A 20,999-nucleotide genomic window follows, 5' to 3' on the forward strand; every position below is an offset into this window, starting at 1 on the left:
GTTTTCAGAGCTCTACTCCCCGGAGTTTCTGACTCAGTAGGTCTGGATGGGACCCAAGAATTCACATTTTTAATAACTTACCAGATAGTTTGATGCTCCTGGTTTGGGAACCACTGGCCTATAGCAATCATCTAAACTGGGCCATGAAGGAATCGGTAGGAATTAGCTCAGTTAGGTGTTGTATGTGGGTGGAGGCGCAGTGAGGAAAGTGCAAAGGTTCAGATAGGGGAAGCTGCATATCATCCACAGGGACCATGGGAAGAAGATGTGATGAGAAATGAAACTGCTGAGGCAAGGAGCAACCAATTTATAAGGGCCTTTTACCGTACCAAGGAGCTAGGATTTGGATGGAGAACCACTGGAGGACTGTTAACAGGAGCACAACATGATTACAAGTGCAATTTAGAAAGATCCTTGTGGCTTCAATGTAGAGTGTGGATTAAAGGTGGGTGAGACCAATAAGGAGAATAGTCAGGAAGCTACTCTAGGAACAGGTTAATGGTCAGGAACAGTGTGGGGGCAGTGAAGGTGGAGGGAAAAATAGAAGGATTTGAAAGATATTTAAGAGGTCGAAATTAAATTCTTCCTTACTCATTCGATATCTGCAATGGGGATGAGGGAAAAATATCTGCTTTGAGCAATTAGGTGGTACTAGTCATTGAGACAGGTGACACCAGAGAAAAGTGGGTTAGAGGAGGGAGGAGTGGAAAGAAGGATGATTTCATTTGGGGACCTGTTGATGTCCAGTAGGTCATTGAGCATACAGATTTTGAGTTCAGGAGAGTGATCTACCCTGAAGATACAGATTTGGTACTCGCCAGCATGTAAGTAACTGAAACGGGAGTAGATCAAATTTTCTAGGTACAATGTGTAGAACAAAAATAGCAGATGGCTACATTCAGGAGATTGTTGAGGAATACTACCATTTAATGGAAAGACTGAGGAAGAGGAATCTGCAATAGAGACTAAAAAGTTGCTGTCAGAGGAATGGGAAGAAAATCAAGAGAATGTGACATAATGGAAGCCAAGTGCTCCAGCTGTGCCAGAAGCTGAAGGGAGATCAAGTACAATAAGGAGTAGCACTATCAAGATACTGTATCTGAAGAAGGTAATTTATAACCTAAGTACAAGTCCTTACAGTGGAGTTTTATGAACTCAAACCAGGAATGTGTGGAAAGTGAAAACGTAGAGACAGACAATGCAGTGAATCAATTCCTAGGTGGCCCTATTTTTTTCATAATTTCAACATAATTTCTATGAACTAACCTACTATTAATGATGCATATTGAATGTATACTTTAAATGCCTTTTGATATTAAGTCCTCGAAATTTCTCGCAGTCCTCTTATACATGTTACAGAAATAGTGAAACCTTCCAACAGGAGATAGCCTAAAGATTTATATATGAAAAAAACAGTCGAAAAATTAATCTATATAAGAAGTTTACTGATTGTATTTTTATACAGCGGTATTTCATATAAATGCATACCTAAGGATTTCATTTTTCGAACTTAGTTTATAGGGAGTGAACCCATATAAACTAACAATAGCTCATTTTTTAAAGATACAGCAAAATTTTCTCATTTTATTTTAAGGCAATTCTAAAAAATACATCTTATTCCATTTTACAAAAACCAATGTCCTGAAATGCTTATAGCAAAGTGCAGAGTTGTGTTACTGTGTTTCCTAGTATTTGAAAGCCAGTAAAATCAATAACAGGAAACTCATGAGGACTTCTGCTTTGGTTTTTCCTCTCTGGAAATGAAATTGTGGGATCTATAACAATCTTGAATTCTCAGACTATACAATAAATATCCAAAGGGTCATCTGAAAAACATAAAAAAATTTCTGATAATTTAGAAGTGGAATTTTTTTATTGAAAGGTCACCAAACTGGGTTCATATAAGATTCCTCTGCAAAAAAACAAACTCATCTGGTTAAGAAATAATTTAAAGTATTTTGAGGAAGTATTTTAAAGTTAGTTTTTAAATCCACTATTAACTTTCTTTGAGTTTTAGTGTTTCAATGTGGATTGTGAAAGTCTTCAAGTATCAAAAAAATAAATGATTTCCCACATCTTGTCCATGGAAAGAAAATATAAATCATAACTATTTTTCTATGAAGCAATGATTCTCAACCTGATGAAAACCCCTCAGAATAACTTGAAAAATCCCCATGAGTTCCTGTGGGTTGAAGAAAAAAACTTCCCCTCTTGCCAAACAGTTCCACCCATTGTCTCTAAATGACAATTAATATTCTCTGGTTTGTACTGTGTTATGGGGTATTCTATCTCCTTTTGTCTTCTCCACTTTTCTCCGTTTCTACCTATTGATATCCATGAAGGCCCAAATCAATACCACCTATTCTATTAAGTTATTAGATTTAATAGCTACAAACAACATATAATATATGCTGTTTAATATGGTAGCTATTTGAACACTTATTTCTAGTTAGACTGTAAGTTTCTAGAAGACAAAAACCATATTTTATGAGTCCCATGTTATCTAACATGATACCTACCATACGCTTGTCACTATATAAATGTTTGTTCTTTATAATCATACTTCAGATAGTCAGATTGAGTCAAACTAGAATTTGAAACAATTCTTTTTTTTTCTGTTCTAGTCAAAATATAGAAGACCAGAAAAATGAGTCAGATTCCTTCTTTTGAAATTCTAGTCACTCAAAATATAGAATTCATCCAGGTACAACCAGAAACAATCATGTGTATATAGTGGCTGCAAGTTTCTCCTAGAGAAAATAAGATTGGCAATGGCAAAAATATTAATTTTCCAAGAAACTTCTCTCATTTCTAAGATGGAGTTCTTTGATTCTTTTGATTTACTGATTATAATAGAAGCCACCTTATGGGATTAGTAATTGGTCAATTAATTGATAACATTATTTAAAGCAGGAAGACATTAAATAAGTGTATAGACACTATAATTTAAAACATACGAATAATCATTCACCAATATTTTTGAATAAGGCCTTTTCTTTGTCTATGGGTCTGATGTTTGCCATGTATTGTTCTGTTTCTAGCATAAATCACTACAATGCATAATGTTGGTTCTTTAAAGAGTAGTGAGACTCTCAAGAGGTGTTTTTGTGTTTTTTTTAAATCATTTGGGTGTAGACTCTTTCTAGTTTTTATGTTTATTGACCACTCCAATGTATTAAAATTTCCTCACTTTCCCCTATGTTAACAGCTCATTTTAGTGACTTACTCTTATGGAGTCTTACCAAAGTGTTCAAGATATTTTATATAAATAAGTCTCCTTTTGTTTCAGTCACATATAATTATTTGATTTATGATTTACTTAAATTATATAAGATTATAACAATGGGCATAATTTGGGGACAAATACAACTGATTCTTAGCAAATAGAAGTTCAGCTGGTTGGAGCAGAGGTGTTTGAGGCATACCAGAGAGAGGTAGCACATTAGCTGGCAGTGCTCAATATGTCTACATGGGGAATGGAAAATGACTGTTAATCTGGTGAACTAGTTAAATAGAAAATAAAGAGATCATCTGTTGTACTCTTATTTGATACTCATATCTTTCTGACACTGCTCCACAGAAAAATTGAGCGTAAGTATTTTGTTTAGAATTAAATAACTTCATCCTGGGTTAGATGAAGGAAAATGGCATTAAACATATAGAGGGGAAATGATAAAAAAGAATCTGCTAGAAAATCACTTTACTATATGTGTTGTGTTAATTCAGGGAGAGCTACCAAAGGTTTATATATAGAGAAAAATAACATAATGCATCCAAACTGATTTATAATGATTTGTATGAAGAATTCATATGAATGGTTCATAAAAAAATGTTGAAAGAATAAGGTGGAGTAGCAAATAGAAAAGTTGGGGAAAAGAATTTATTTTTGCCTTTTGGAAATTGATTATAGATATCCTCATAGTATTTTAAATTACTTATGGTGGTTTATTCAAGTAACAATTTTGTGATACAAAATATCAGAATGAGTGGAAGTTCAAATCAGCTAAGAATATTCTGGAAGTGAAATTAAATAAAGAGTGGGTGGTTGGATCACTACAGTGAGGTTGGATTTCATCTTCACACAATATATTTAGAGATGAAATAGTTCTTAGATATTATCTAATTCATCTCAATCCTGGCTATTTATGTGAGTTACATTTACATGAAAACAACCTCAAATTTTAAGAATTACTCCATTTCTTATAGCTCATCCCAATTTCTTCCTTAATGTAGTGATTTTATTCAGTTACCCTAGTATTTAAATACCCCTATCATTGTTTTCATGTTTATTTAATTACTATTTTTGGTAATGTGATAAAATGACTATGGAAGGGGTCATATAATTTGATTTACAGAAAATACCTTTCATAACACTCTACTGTAAAAACAATAACTGGTTCAGGAAATTTTCGACTTAGTGTAATATTGTAAAATCCAACTGCTCTCTTTTAGGACTATTTTTTGAACGCTTAGAAACCCTGTTTGAGCAATGTTTGCCTAGATCTTTCTATGGTCCTGAGAATTTGTCTTGAAATATGAAGACATATTGAAAAGAATTCCATCCTATACAAATCTATTGACTCACTCTCCTCTCATGAAGGATATTTGTTCTGCCATTGGAAGATAAACTAGAATGAAATTAAATGAAAATAAAAAGTGTTTCTGGTTTTATTCATTTCAATTCTGCATAAGTAGGTTTTGGTGGGTTTAAATTTCACCTAGGAAAATAAGATATTTTAGAATTTTATTTTCTGATTTTTAGGTTTGCCTTCACATTTTGATGTCTTGCTTTCCTAGGGTTTTGAAAGTGTTTCTTTCACGAACAGCCCAACGGATTCCATATATGACTGGTGGACGGGTCATGAGGATGCTGGCAGTAATACTCCTGGTAGTATTTTGGTTTCTTGTTGGCTGGACTTCATCTGTTTGCCAGAATTTGGAAGGGCAGATTTCACTGATTGGCCAAGGGCAAACATCTGATCACCTCATCTTCAAAATGTGCCTCATTGAGCGCTGGGATTACATGACAGCAGTTGGTATGTGGTCACTTGTTTGGTGTGATTGTCTTGTTGTTGTTTTTTTCCAGTAGCATTAAAATGAGGTTCTTTAGAAGCCTTTCACTAAGTCTAAAGGAATGTCACCTAATATGGTTTTAGTAAAACAATATCATGAAAAAGACAATAATGATATGTGGAATGTAAACTTTTTCTGAAAGTTTCCATTCTTTTTCAAAGGTATGTAGCATTATTGTGAAAATATAATCAAGCAAATCAAGAAGGCGCTATACAGTAAATAAAGGCAACTTCTTTGTACAGCATGAAGGACTTTCTGCTTTCCATCTTACCAGTGTGCTCCCATTTGATTAACAGTAGCTATTCTCTTGATTTATTTCTTTAATTCGGAGAAAAAGGGAAACATGCTGGCATTTTTTTCTACAGTTTTGGTCCTACGGTATATCAGACTTGGTATCTAGGGCACTTTTTGTGTGGAGGTTTTCTCTGCTAAATCTAACTAATTTATCTTTCCTCTAAAAATAATTTCTTAGAAATTCTCTGCAGGTCCAGTATTACACAAAAACAAAGCCAGGCTACTTAGAAGTAGTCAGAGTTATGTGCCTGAGAAACTGAAGCCCTTAGAAGAACCACATGGTGACTTTGGCCAAAAACACAGATTATTCTTCTGGTACCTCACTTTTATGAAAACTGAAGAAGAGATATCCATAGGAATGTTTCTGTTGTTAATATTCAGCTGTTTTAAGCTAAGCCTCCAAAGATACCAAAAAAAAAAAAAAAAGAAAACAAACCTTTATTATTTTCTTGTTGCCATTCCCCTCAGTAAGGCATGAGATAAATCTTAATTTTATTTGGCAGATGTTAAAAATAAACACATGAGTTTAATTCCTGTTTTCTGTCTCCCTATATTTGGCAATTGTTGGTTGAATATTCCTGTTTAGTATTTTTCTAGAACCTAATAAAATGTGTATTTAGTTTACCATTTACCCAGAATAATATTTTTCTAGACAAGATATTTTAGGAATCTTATAGGCCTGCTATCTGTAATAATAAAGCAATGTGAGTATATAAAGGGAATGGTTATAATGATAATATATAAAGCCAATCATCCTGATTTTTATCAGTATCAAAGAAGATACCAGAAGTTATCAGTAAATCCATATCAGTAGATAGCAGAAGAAAAAGCATAGAACAAAAGTAGGAAGCAATTCTGATTCTGACTTTAATCTGGACATGTAAATTAAGCAAATTGTATAGATATAAAATTTTTACTCAATAGAAACCTCTAATGTTATTTTATATTCTTCAATCCAAGTTAACTAAACTAGGAAAAATCATTTCTCTGTATTACTATGAAGAAAAGCTCATTATATTTCTTTTCTGTTTTACAAAGAATATAATACTTAAATTACTTAATGAGGCATCTTTGAGTGGGGAATAAACAAGCAGAAAGCGTGGCCTAATGGGACTATATCAAACTTAAAAGCTTCTGCACAGCAAAAGAAACCATCCACAAAATAAAGAGGCAACCAACTGAATGGGAGAAGATTTTTGCAAACAATGCCTCCAATAAGGGGCTAATATTCAAAATATGCAAGGAACTCATGCAACTCAACAACAAAAAAACAGACAAGCCAATTGAGAAATGGGCAGAGAACCCGAAGAGACATTTCTCCAAAGAGGACATACAAATGGCAAATAGACATATGAAAAAATGCTCAACATCACTAATCATCAGAGAAATGCAAATAAAAACCACAATGAGATATCACCTCACCCCAGTTAGAATGGCCAGCATCAACAAGACAAATAGTAACAAGTGTTGGAGAGGCTGTGGAGAAAAAGGAACCCTCATACACTGTTGGTGGGAATGCAGACTGGTGCAGCTGCTATGGAAGGCAGTGTGGAGGTTCCTCAAAAAATTATGAATAGAATTACCATATGACCCAGCAATCCCTCTCCTGGGTATCTACCCAAAGAATCTGAAAACATTTAGAGATAAAGACACGTGTGCTCCAATGTTCATTGCAGCTTTGTTTACGGTGGCCAAGACATGGGAACAACCAAAATGTCCTTCGATAGATGAATGGATAAAGAAGTTGTGGTATATATACACAATGGAATACTATTTGGCGGTAAGAAAAGATGATATAGGAACATTTGTGACAACATGGATGGATCTTGAGAGTATGATGCTAAGCGAAATAAGTCAGACAGAAAAAGCAGAGAACCACATGATTTCACTGATATGTGGTATATAAACCAAAAACAACAAAAGAACAAGACAAACAAATGAGAAACAAAAACTCATACACACAGACAATAATTTAGTGGTTACCAGAGGGTAAGGGGGTGGGTGGTGGGAGATGAGGGTAAAGGGGGATCAAATATATGGTGATGGAAGGAGAACTGACTCTGGGTGGTGAACACACAATGGGATTTAGGGATGATGTGGTGCAGGGTTGTGCACCTGAAATCTATGTAACTTTGCTGAGAGTTGTCACCCCAGTGACCTTTAATTTAAAAAAAAAAAAAGAAAGCATGGCCTATTCACCTAGCATTTATGAATGTTGTACACATTGGTTTTGAGATGTATGCAAGACATTTTTAAAACTTATTTAGAAGGTCATGTTTATGATCTCTATGTAGAAATCAATAGGAATATATAACTGATAGCAATCTGCAATTCATTTATATAAACTTTATATATAAATGAGAATTTTATACAATAAATAAGATGCACTGAGTAACTGTAATGTCTCTAGTGCTGTGTTAAGTATTTTTGTGGGAGATATAAAATGTGTAAAGGCCTCATTCCCTTCATCTAATAACTTACTAGTGGCTTATATAGATAAATGAGAATAGTTAAAAATAACTAAAAAGCAAAATTAGGTGGTAAAGACTCTTGTTACAATAGTAGTTCAATAAAGGAAGACAACAGTTTAGACTAGAACCCAGGAGTCTTCATAAAAGAGTTCTTTAAGCCATGGGTAATATTTAGTTTATTGTAAAGAGGTGTAGAAAACATTCCCTTTGATTAGAATAGTGATGGAAGTGGGTGAAAATTATATGAAACCTGAAGGAAATGCCTAACTAAAAAATAGGATTATGTTGGAATACCTTGTGAATAATGCTGGATGGTTAAGTTTATTGTGAGTATTGGAAAATCTGTTATAGGAATTCAGAGAACCAGGAAAGCAGTGTGATGAATCAGTAAATTCAATCCAGATTGCTTTTAGGAGATACACAAACACACACACACACACACACACACACACACACACACAACACGCGTGTGCATGTATGTTTGTGTGTATTTTAAGTGAGATGTACCAAATTCAGTGATTTGTGAGTTGGAATCATTAGAATGGAGAAATACCTAGAACGGTGGTTCTCACAGTGTGGTCTCAGACCAGCACCAGCTGAGAATGTGCTAGAATTCTTGCAGATTCCTGGGCTGCTCTGCAGACTCCCTCAACACTTGGGGATAGCAAGCCCAGTAATCCGGGTTTAACAAATTTTCCAGGTGGTTCTGCTGTTCCTCTAAAGTACAGAACTACTGACTCAGAGGAAGTAAAAGGAACTTATTACAACATAATCATCACCTACTTCAGTTGTGCTCTGTGCATTTCTTAATACTCTCTGTGTCCCTGATTAACCACTAGAACAGTCTTCGCAATGATTATTTCAAGTCTCATACATAGCCTCTCTTCATACCCCCAAACTATCCATGTTTCTCTTTTGTCTGAGACGACTCCTCCTTAAAAAATCAAGTTGGAGCCATGAGAAAGGAGTGTCTTCCAATTCTTGCCTATATATCCACAAATCTTCCTGTATTCTTCCCATTTTTATTCCCCCCCCCCTCATATTACCTAAGCTAACTTCTGTGTCACTCTCATCCAACGCTGTCCTCCTTATCGCCAGTAACCTCCCACTTTATGTTACTCTTGTGTCATCTGAAACTCCCACACCTCCCAAATCACTCAGTGAAGAATTTCATTCTGACCACAACTTTCTCTCCTGGCTTATTTGTTTAACGACTCCCTCCCTAATAGCACTTTGGTGTCATGAGCTATTTTTACTGTACTTTACTGCCACTAAGTTCTTCCTTCCTCCAGCGGAAAAACTTATGAGGCAGCAACTTTTTCCACTAGCAAGGAAGAAGCTATGAAAAAAGTAGGCATTTTCTTTAACATACTAATTCTGGATAATGCCAGGGAGGGGGACATAGAGAGCAAGAAGGACCCTGAGCTCACTTTCCTGAGGACCCGAGGTAGGTAGTACAAGAGAGAAGAGAGATCCATGGCTTGAGAGGGCTGCAGGGGATGACGCTTCTTCAACAATAACCAGGTCTAAATTAAGGTAAGGAGGTAGACAGAAGCTAAAACAACAGATTGGTGGTGATGGGAAGATCTAGGTCATGGCTTTAGGAGTGAGATAGAAGTAACAAGTCTGGAGAAGCAGGAATTAGTTCAACTAATACTCCCAAAGGTGTTAAATGATAACATTAGGGTCTCTTAGAAAATGAAAGACTCTTAGAAAATGAGGATAGAGTGCAGAGACCAAGAGGAAGTTAAATTTGTTTGAGGGTAGTGTTTTTGTTATCTCCCACTCATTATTTTTGTCCTATGAACTACTGGGACACCTTAGTTTCAATAACACATTTTTTTCTGCAGTGACACAATTCTCTAAAGAAAAACTAAGCACATGATATCACAAGAGGAACAACTATTTGAAATTGGACTGTCCTGAAAAATCAGAGACATGTGGTTGCTGTAATTTTTTTTCCTAGTACCTTATAGCTGTTTTCTCTATCTTTCAGCATGTAGCATTATTCTGTATTTAACTGCTCTTAATTTATGTTTTCTAAGGTGTAGCATATGCCTCTTTGCAGTTCTCTTTATATATGTATGTGTGTATATGTGTATATATATAAATATATGTATATATATTTAATATAATATATTCATGTATATTAATATCTATGTTACATATATTAAATATATATATTTCCATAATTAGCAGGTTTACCATTAGATTTTTTTATATTCAGGCTCTTATTCAAGAATAAACTCATGTACCTTCAGACAGCCAAAAAGAAACTTGTGCTAAAAACTAAATAATACCCTGTTTCCTAAACAACAATGTTTCTATGTAGGGGAGATGCTGTAGAGACGCAGGAGGTAGGTTTTACTTTGAGATTGTGGGAAATTTTTGTCAAGAAGCTGTGGATATTTATGTTTATGTCAGAAATCAATCTATATAAAAAAAGGAAAAGTTGGTAAATACATTGATAAATGTGCATGCTGGATCAGATATACCTGTCAAAAGCAATGGTTTTTTAAAAGTACAAAATAACCATTTGAAAGAGTGCAATACTAGTTTTTATCATGAAGGTAAAACTATAGTTAGAAATATGGCTCCATTCATATTAAATTTAGCATTAAATTTAGAAATAAATTTAAAGAATGGGTCCATTCCATTTTAGCTTACTGTTTAGGGCTGCTCTAAAACTGCTCAGGTAGGTGATTTTCTTAACACAAGTGTTTCTGAAGGAAGAAACATATAGAAAACAGCTAGGAAAAATCTCCAAGCCTCTATGAGCCTGTTTCTTCTTTGAGGAAATAGTTGAAAAATATACAGAAAGGGAATAAGAATCCCGTTGTTATTTACATCTATTTGTAATTTTCAATAAACACTGTTTGTCCTGTATAAAATTTGTGAGATAAACTTTAATGGAAAACAAACAAGTATATAAACATTGAGATTATGGAAGACAGATGAACATTGGACAATTTGAGACGTTTTACAGCAGCCTGATTTTGTTTGTTTGTGTGTTTGTTTGTTTGTTTTAATGCTTTTATTTGGAAAGAGAATTTCAAATTTGAATGTTCGAGACTATTTCTAGATCAGACTAGAATACCTATAAAAACTTAAACTGCCATACCTCTTTGAGAATATCTGTAATAAAATAATACTGCTGTACTTAAACTGTTCATCGTTATATGACTCAGCATTCGATTTGTTTAAGTATATTATTTGTGGTTCACCGAAGGCAAAAGAAAAGATTCTTACATCTGCTAACTCCTCTTTCCTTTCCCAGCCTAGTAGCTGTGTGCTCGTCAGCACCATTGCCTATACATTGCTCGCACTACCTTCCTGACACCTAACAAAGTATCTGTCAGTTGGAGGCTTTTGATGAATATTTGCTGAAAGAACAAAGAACAACCTCAGCTCCCTTTATCCTGTGACACTTTCTATGGCCAGGATTAGACCAGTATTAAAAAACATGTTAAATCTAAAAATCCAGTTTCATTTTAACAGTAAAAGTGTATGTTCATATTTGGAGAGGTGTTTTTGTGCAAATTATATGAACTAAACAGGCAATGCCCAGCTCTTTTATGAAATTCTACCTCTGACTTGTCCAACAATCAAAGACTGGTACAAATTTGGCATGGCGAATCAGAAGTATCATTTTTTAAGTATTCCATAGTGCATTTATAAATACTGAAGTAGAATAAAACTGATTTGCTTTTGCTAACTTTTTTTTATTTTCACCATTCTCCTAGAGCTATGTAAAGAATAAAGGGGTTAGGATTGGGAAACATTCTCTTAATAGAGAAAGCAAAAACTATCCCAAGTCATACTCATTTTGAAAAATATTGGATTTAGGATTACCAGGTGGGTTTTTTGTTTGTTTGGTTTTGTTTTCTTCCCTTAAATCTAGTTACCCTAGTTGATAAGTTGGTAATCAGTTGTCCATGTTCAGGATTTTTAAAAATAACATTAAAATGTGTCATGTTGAAAAAGTTAAAACTGTGTTACCTTATGAGTTTCCTACTTGCTTGGTACAAACTGACACATGAGTAGAGTTAACTTCTCATGCCTGAATTAACCATTATAATTTCAACCCTAGAGTCAGGAAGACCGCATCTCGACACGTAGATTTAGAGTTGCCAGCAGGGTTCTCCAGTATAGGGCTTCCACGTTAGGAACACATAAATTTAATCATAGAGGTTGTGATACAGGGGAGTTCATTCTTGAGTATATGTAGTTGGTTAGCAGTCAATTTCTGACTACATATTCAGAACATATACTGAAATACCGAAGCACTACGAGTGACCAAGATAAGTTAGAATAAGTGGGCAGAGTCTTAGCTAGAAAAAACAACAAGGCTGTGGAAAAGTGACTGATATATGGTAACATCTGGGACATTTAGAACTTCCATTCCATGGCTAAATCTCTGTGTCAAACTTTAGTGCAGATTTAGGTAAACATCGAAATGTTTTCTCAGTTTCTTCCAGAAGTTAGGTGATGATGTCTAATGTGATGAGGTACATAATTGAGAATAAAGCTATTTTGCTTCCTTGTCTAACTTAGCACAAGAATATATCTTCTTTATCTTCTGTTATTCTCTATATCTTTCTACATCGCTGATTGAGCCTAACTTTTCTCAACTGCATTTATATGATCTACTTACTAATCTCTGACAAGGACTCTCATAAATTAAGATCTCCCTTCACCTCTTCATGGTTGTGAAAAGTCCACCAATACATGAGATATTTGTGGTTCTAGAAACTCCTCAGAGCTTGACATCCCTTGCTATATATTTTATTCACCAAGTTTGAAAGAAAGACAGAGAAAAATCTGAGCAATAATCAAACAGGTATGCTAGGCTTGGATTCCCACTCCATTTGGGAATTTTTAAATATTTATGTACTTTCAGGGTATAGCAATATTGATTACCTATTGATTACACTATTCGAAAGTACTAATTCGTTTCCATGAATTTCACGTGGATTGTGTTCACTACAGAAAATATAATCTTTACTTTTTTCTTTTCCAGTGACATACTCTTCTTTGTTCTTCTCCTTCCTGATAAAATATTGAAAACACACGAAACAGACAATGTGTTCAGTAACTTAATTAGTCAATAAGCCAATGCTTAGAAGGAACTAGAAGGAATACAGTAACTCTCTTACTGAGTTATATAGGGAAATTCTAAAATAGCATTTGTTCCTAAGGATTTACATACTTAATTACCCTAGAAAATTAGGCCATGTTATGACTGATGAAGTGCAATATAAGCACCATTTAATGAATATTGAGGAAAATAGATTTAGACTGTCTCTTCATCTGACTTAGATTAATGTTCATTGTTTAGTTCATTTACGTGCATCTTCTTTTATTTTAATGTACTACATGCCTTAATCCATGCTGCAGCACTTGCTACCATTTTTTTTAATGTATTTTTAATTTTCAGTCAAATGACAAAAGTTGGACGGCATTGGCGGTTCATTTGCCTTGGCTGGGGCTACATCACTAGAAACTCACACATACTTTTTGAAGTTCTCGCTTGAGTATTTTTAGGATGACTGAAGCAGGAGTTATTTTCTTGTTTACTTATATGCTCTCTCTTCTGAAAAATATTTTACTTCTTTAAAGAGTAGTTATTTATATATGGTGCTAAAGGGCAGAGAAAAAGGGTAAATTAATTTATTTTATGTATTAATTTTATACTTATAGAGCCATCTTTCCCTTTTGGAAGTTAAAAAAAATCTGGTGGGAAAGGTGGGGATTATCTTGGGACAGGGCTTGAGGAACATGGACAAGAGTAGTTAAGATACCTGTGGTGACTACCATTTATTTCTTCTAAGGAGTTTCAGTTCCTCTGTGGGACCCGCAGCTTTTAAAGGGGGAAAAACAGTAAGAAGAAAGAAAGCTCTCTTTTGTTGCTTGAACAGAGATGTCCCATAGATTAACTCAGTTGTCAAGATTTTGGCAGCTCTTTTCCTTGTATTAAAAGGACTATCAGAGAGACCATTTGGCCATCAGAACAGCAGAAGATTTGTAAGGGACCACATGAATCCTTACTCACTGGTCAAGCAATGCTCCAAGCCAAGCTTAACTCAGCAAAATGCTCTCAAAGATTTTACAAGCTATACATTTATCAAGGAAGTTAAAATGTCTTTAACTTCCAAAAGAGGAGATGGCACACTGTAAGTATAAAATTAAGGTATAAAATAACTTAATTTATTCTTTCTCTTTGCCCTTTAGCATCATACAAATAATGATGCTGCAAGGGAAGTATTTTTCCACAGAGGTGGAATATAAATAAACAAAAATATAAAGCCCACTACAGTCATTCTAAAGCCACTCAAACTAGCTCTTCAAAAAGTATATGTGAGTTTCTAGTGATATATCCCAGCTAAGGAAAATCATGTCAATACTGACAGGTTGAAATTTTAAAATACATTTTTAAAATGTTAGCAAATAATCCCAATTCCAACTCCTCCTCCCCCAAACTACACACTTGCACATAACAGGAAGAGGAAAACTGAAGGAACGTTCTGGAAGACACAGCTTGCTGCCCTGACGTTGACCCTGTGATATAGTGAGAGATTTCTAATTTTATTCTTTATGATTTCTTCTCACATTCATGATCGTTAATGTGGGTGCAGAGCTCTGAAGTATCTGTGTTTCACTAAATTTCTGTCACCTCACACCAGACTTAAAAGATTTTAAGTTGTATATACCAGACAGAGAGAAAAGTATACTTTCTCTATCTTTCCCACTTGAGATCCGGAGGAGATTGTGAAGAACTTGATCCAAGTTCTAGAGAGAGATGTGGAAGGAAGCAATAAAGAAAAGCCAACATCCAAATACTTGACCATTTCTGGCAGTTCTTGCCTCAGAGAGCTTCCCAGCCATGAGTGGGTTAGAGAATAATTGAGTCTCTCCATGACCTGTGTAGTTGGTGCAATTAACATATTATTCCTTAATATTACCACACATGATCTCTGACCCAAACTTGAAATTTCAGCGTTCATATTTTTTCCCAAGACTTTTTAAAAGAGTCACTAGTTCTACAATAAAACCTTTACAAGTATAGATAATATACAAAGTGTGTTTAGCACAGTGTCTGGCACTTCAACAGATGTTACCACTGAAGTCAGGTTAATTGAGGGGACAAAAAGTACTTCCTGGTAGAACTCCTTTTATGACCACTGGCTTATTCTAATTAGCGTATTACTTGTTTGAGATATAACTATTGTTGCTTGGAAAAATACTTGTTTTCTTCAATAGGATAAAAATATTTCCAAGGGTTTTGTTTCAGCCTCTGTTAGTAACAGAGCCCAAGACAAATCTTAGCCCAAGGAGATGATTTAGAAAACTTGGTCCGGAACCAAGAAGATCTGGGTTCCAGGTCCTGTCCTGCTGCCCACACAATGAGCGCCACTGGATGGAACAAGGTTCTCTGCAGCCGTGTTCTGGAGCCCAACACGCCAAGCCCTGGGGCTCACTGCTCCCAGGGAGCTGAGAAGGAAACAGATGTTCCGGCGTCCATTGTCCTAGTTGTGAAATATGTCACACCACCCACCTTCTTCTCCATGCGTCTCCATCCCACGCTGAATAAACTGACCTCATGGCAAGCAGAATCACCAACCACCCCCATTTGTGGCCATAGACACACTCTGAAATGTACCCCGAGGCTACATGGTCTAATAAAGTCACTTTCAACATTAAAATTCTTTCAAAAGTATCATTCTCGTTGTTTTAACCATTGTAACTCTCATAATTGTCCTTATTTGAACAGAGAAAAGGCAAATTAGCCTCAGAATACCAAGGTGTCTGTATGCCAGTTGAACACAAGGACGCTGGGATTTGAGCTGTTTTCATTATTAAAGTTGTTTGATTTAATACTTAACTTCTGTACTACCCACCATATTATTAGAATAAAAGCATAATACGTTTCTTTTCACCATGAATTTCTAAGTGGATAATATTTAGAGAAAAATAGAAGAGGACTTTAAAAGAAACACTTGGAAACTGAAAACACAAAGCTTCTTCATTATTGTATTTATTTATGCCATGTATAAATAATTGTCAAAAGGTCTAGGGAGGGTAAAATGTTAATAGAAAATGTTTTCGCAACGTGGCAAACCAGGGTGCCACAGCTTGAGAGACATTTGCACTTTGAAGTTGGTTTTCTCTCAGCCCTTGTAGGTGAGCTTAGATCTCAGAGCTGGGACATGTCAGCAGCAAAGAACTGAAACTCATTTCTCATTTCTTTGCTTTACCCAGCCCTTTGGAAAGATAACTTGAGATTACTTTCATTATGGTACATTAATTTTTTTAAAGGCTGTACTAGTTAACTTTTAAACTGAGTATTATCCTTTAGACATTAAAATACCTCAGTTTTCTAAAAATCCTATTTGGATCTTGAAATGTAAATGCAGTTCCCTTTGTAACTATACCCATGTCTTCCATCGAAATCATTTAACAGCAGAATTATTTTCTAAAGCAGAAGCACAACACATATTTCAACTCCCACATAATAACACTGCAAAATTTGGTAACATCTGCATATTTTCTTTACTGATTGCAGTGTTAGTCTGAAGTTAATTATAAGAAACTGATTTTCTCCCCAGAACAACTTTTATATATATCACATTTAGTTTAATTGGTATTTTGAATAATAAATTATTTTTTAGCTAGAGCATATTGTTTGGTATTGCTAATGAAATGACTTTAATGTTCAGCTTAGCTATTATGAGGAGTCTTATTTTGTTTTATATTTTAAAATATAATTCTCCATCTTACCACACTAATTAATCTGATAACTGCTTTTTTTTTTAATCTTCAGTATAACCTTATATAAAAACACTGTGATGATTGGCAGGAGATAATGTTTTTATAAATCAGCTACACATGAATCCTTGCATTGCAGCATATTTTTGTGTTAGTGTTCTTTAATAATATTTCCGCACCTACCATTCTTGAGTGCCACAAGCAGTACCACGCAGTTTACGGTCCAGCTATAAATAGGTAGTACTGCTATTAATAATAATATTAGTGCGATCTTCAGATCCTGTGTGGGCCCTGCACTGTGAGATAGAATGGCCAAGTAGCAGACAGTCTGCATCTCCACTAATGGGAAACTGATAGAATTTCTGTTCATTCCCTTCAACAAATAGTTACTAAATCTTATCTATGTGCTCACTGCTGGTACTATCATCTATGTGGGCAAAGGCAGAAAAAAGTCATTGAAAGACTCAATTCTTGCCCTGAAGGAGGTCACATCTAGTTGGGCGTGAGGAGGGGAGTGACTAACAAGACTCCATGAACAGTAGCCTCCTAATTATATATTGTGTGGTATTATTCTCCGCATTGTGGACTGTAAATATTCAAAGACTATCAGAGATTAGAGGAAGGAAAACTCAATGTAGGCTAGAATCATTTCAGGTGGCCTTGTGATGGAGGTGAGACCTGAACTGGACATTGAAAACTTGGTTAAGATTTGAAAATGTGGGTGAGAGGAGATTTCTTGTGTGAACAAGAGCATGAACAAAGATTCAAAAGCAAGAAAGATCTCTGGAGTGTTGAGAGCACAGAGTCTTCCTGGGTTGGGTCAGCTTAGAGTTCTGTTGGGGAGCATTGGGAGATCATGTTGGAAATGTCACAGACAGTCATAAAGGCCTGGGAATGCCAGGACCAAGCATTTGTCAAATAATGGTGAGCCACTAAAGATTTATGAATAAAGATGCATGCAGTATTTCACAAAAGGCTGGCCTGCGAGTCAGAGACTAGACAAGAAGTCAGGATCTAAGAAATATAAAGCACAAAATAACAAGGCCAAGTAATGTGTGCAGATTACACGAAGCCTATGCAGCAAGAAAATCTCAAAAGTTAGGAGGACATGTCTGCCCTGGAAGGAACCCCTTATAGTCTTCCTTTGGGGGCAGGAATTATTTCCAGCATCCTAAGTAGGTATGAGTGAATATTCTAATAGAAATATGAATCAGTTAACCAAAATGGAGTCACAGAGATTTGGACAAATCCTGACATGATCAAAGTGGAGTTTCAGAAAATTGAATCTGTCACTGTTATGAAGAATGGGTTAACACAGGGTGAAACCAGGTTTAGATGAGGCATTTGAAAAATAGTTGTAACAAGGGGCTTAGGCAGGGATTGTAATTGTGGGCATTGAGAGGAATAATACGTATGAGAAATAACTCCAAGTAGAAATGTGCCAATGAAAGGTGGCTCCAAATTTTCAACCCTGGTAAAGATGCAATAGTAGTACCATGGACAGAAATACAAGCGTTAGGAAAGTTATTCATGAAGACCTCAGCATTTCCTGATTTGCTTTTCCTGATCCAGGAGAGCTTTGTTGGAAAGAGCATTCACAGCACATGGCCAAGGGCCAACGTGCTGAGTCATTGGAACCTCCACTAAGTCCCGGGAGATCTTTGAGTGACGTTCGTTTTGTTCTTTGGCTTCTAACCACATCAGGATTTTAGAGTAACACTGACAGATGTGTTTACTTGAGGGATTTCCAACAATTGGGGCACTACGTATTGTTTAAATCCTGGTAGAAATATGCTAAAACTTTGGCAGGTAAAACACCTTGGCACATGGGGACGGAAATCAGTGCTTCAGTATATAAGTGGGTTACCTCTAGGTAATGCATTTGATAAAATGTTTTCTCCCAATTAAAGCTTTCTTCTTATTAATTAGATATTGTCTTCCAGTGAGGTCATGTCACTAAGATGATAAAATGGGTTGTCAGAGTTATTGGTCAGAATAAGTTAAAATAGCAACGTTCAGTCAAATGACATGTTTAACGATAAGGACCATTTATTTAACATCTATGTTTTTATATATTTATTTATCTAACATCTATGTCAGAAACCATGTTAAGTGCTTTATATCTGTTATCTGATTTCATTAGCAAATAATCCCATGAAATATGTACTTTTATTATCCTCATTTTCCAGATAAGAAAACTGTGGCCGGAAAGGTTAAATTGCTTCAGATTATGCAAGGTAATTAGGGTTTGAACGAGGTCCAGTGCAAATTCTAAAGCCCTTACCCTTAACTGCTCCACTGTGTTTGTCTCTTCTCTCTTGAGTGAGCAAACAAGGTAATTGTGAATTTTACTAAGCCTTCAGCACTCCACCCACAAAAGATATGGTATCTGTCATGTGTGAAGAAATAATGGTTCATTTATAAAATATGCCACTGACTGTTTAGCAACCTGTTTTCTCACATTTCTGGCAAAGAATATCTTTATGTATTGAACCAGACTCAATGCAGTAAGAATCTAAATTTATAGAAGCTGCATATAAATATATTACAAGCCTTTTGTTGCCTTGAGACCCAGATGCTGTATGCACATCTTAAACTACGATCGGCGATGTGGAAAATTATTTTACATTTGTTTTAGGAAAAAGCCAGGTATCAGCAAAGAAACACCAAAGTCTCAGATACCAAACACTGTTTAAAAAAATAATAAAATGAAACATACCTTTGAAAAAGTCTTCTGTATACTGAATAAAATTTAAAACTAAATGCATGGCATATATATTCATATGTGAATATTTTACATGCATCTATTTCTAACTAAATTTATGTTTCTATAATAGACACAAAGTGATGCTAAAGAACTTAAATTTTACTTTTTCTTCACCTATAAAACTAATGGAAAGTTGTTTGTTTGTTTTTGTTCACACAGCTGAATTTTTATTCCTCTTGTGGGGTGTTTATCTCTGCTATGCAGTGCGGACAGTCCCATCAGCATTTCATGAGCCACGCTACATGGCTGTCGCAGTTCACAATGAGCTGATTATCTCTGCTATATTCCATACAATTAGGCAAGTAATCTGCAGCGCTAGTAAATAACTGTCTTATTTTTCTGCTGTGTTGCAGTTTAATTTAATGCTTTTGCTGCATTCATTGATTTTCAAGTTTTTTTTTCAAAATGTGTCAGAAATCCACAAAAACCAAAAGTTGATATTTCAAGTATTTTATGCATTTAATAATAACAATTTGAGCTGCTTTGTATATAAATGACATTTTTATGTATAAAAATTTCCTATTATTATTCATTCTTGAAAAACACAAAAAATATAGAAAAATGTACATCTACTTTCCTAAACTCCCTTTCTGGATGTTTCCATTCACAGTCAGCAGATGAAAATATTCATTTGGATATATCCGACGGTTGCAGCATTAAATAGCAGAATTGGAAGAGATGCATAATGGAAAGATTTAGGAAGGATGCTGTTTTATAAGTTGATTAATTTGTCCCAGAAATCACAAATGAATATAGTTTTTTGTTTTAACTCTGCTGTTCTTATTTATTGATGTGTTATTTATTGCCTTCATTTATTTTGAAGGTTAATGTACAGTTATTGTATTATGTACATTAACTGTACATATGGGAATGTTGTTGGATATTGTTTATGATATGAAATGCTTTTTGTTCTGAAGATATAAAGCAATACATACGTACATTATAAAGTAGAAGTAGTAGATAAATTGTCTGTTTTCATTCATGTTTAATGTGCTGCTTTATACTTTTAAAATTTTACTCAGACAACATATGTGTGTGTCAATTCTGCTGAATCTGAAACCAAAAACACACTTCAAGCTGATATGACTGATGTTTCTGTGCAATGAGGTTTTGTCATCCTCACAGTTAAGCAATAACTTTCAGTGGTAAGAAGTTATGGCCTGGCCTGCCATTTTTTGATATCACATGTATTTCTCTAGTAAATGGGTACAAAGGAGGAAGGAAGTGGCTTATGATAAGTGAAAACAATGAAATATGTATGATTTATCTGCTGGGAATTTTCACCTGATTCATATTTGAAAATGAAATGAAAACTTCAGTGAGAACAGTAATAACAAAAGGAATACTATAATTTTAAAGTCAACAAAAACATGCCATTCAATTGCTTGACATAATACTAAAAGTTAGGACAATTAGGAATGTAATGAGAAATTCTGAATGTTTTTCTTTGCCCTCAGTGGAAAGGTGGATATTAATTATAGTGGGAGTCAGGGTGGGAGGTTGTGGATCTGTGGAACTTTTGCAGGATAATTATCACCTTTCACTTTAGTAAATAATCATTAAATGATATCTTGCCCTTCTAGAAAGAGAAGATGCAGAGAGCAGTTGGGCCATAGGCATAACTTGCA

The 20,999-nt window shown here is 35.0% G+C and overlaps 1 protein-coding gene across 1 annotated transcript in view; it reads left to right on the forward strand.

The window, feature by feature from the left end:
• GPR158 (G protein-coupled receptor 158) overlaps nucleotides 1–20,999 on the forward strand; it is a 390,742-nt gene that overhangs the window by 356,715 nt on the left and 13,028 nt on the right. The window contains exons 7-8 of the mRNA XM_074324946.2: nucleotides 4,798–5,036; nucleotides 19,531–19,669. Of these exons, the coding sequence (XP_074181047.2) occupies nucleotides 4,798–5,036; nucleotides 19,531–19,669 (378 nt within the window). The remainder of the gene's footprint in view (nucleotides 1–4,797; nucleotides 5,037–19,530; nucleotides 19,670–20,999) is intronic.

The sequence above is a fragment of the Rhinolophus sinicus genome, chromosome 1, assembly GCF_057876585.1.
Source record: "Rhinolophus sinicus isolate RSI-liver-muscle chromosome 1, RSI-T2T, whole genome shotgun sequence".
In the NCBI taxonomy this organism is placed as follows: Eukaryota; Metazoa; Chordata; class Mammalia; order Chiroptera; family Rhinolophidae; genus Rhinolophus; species Rhinolophus sinicus.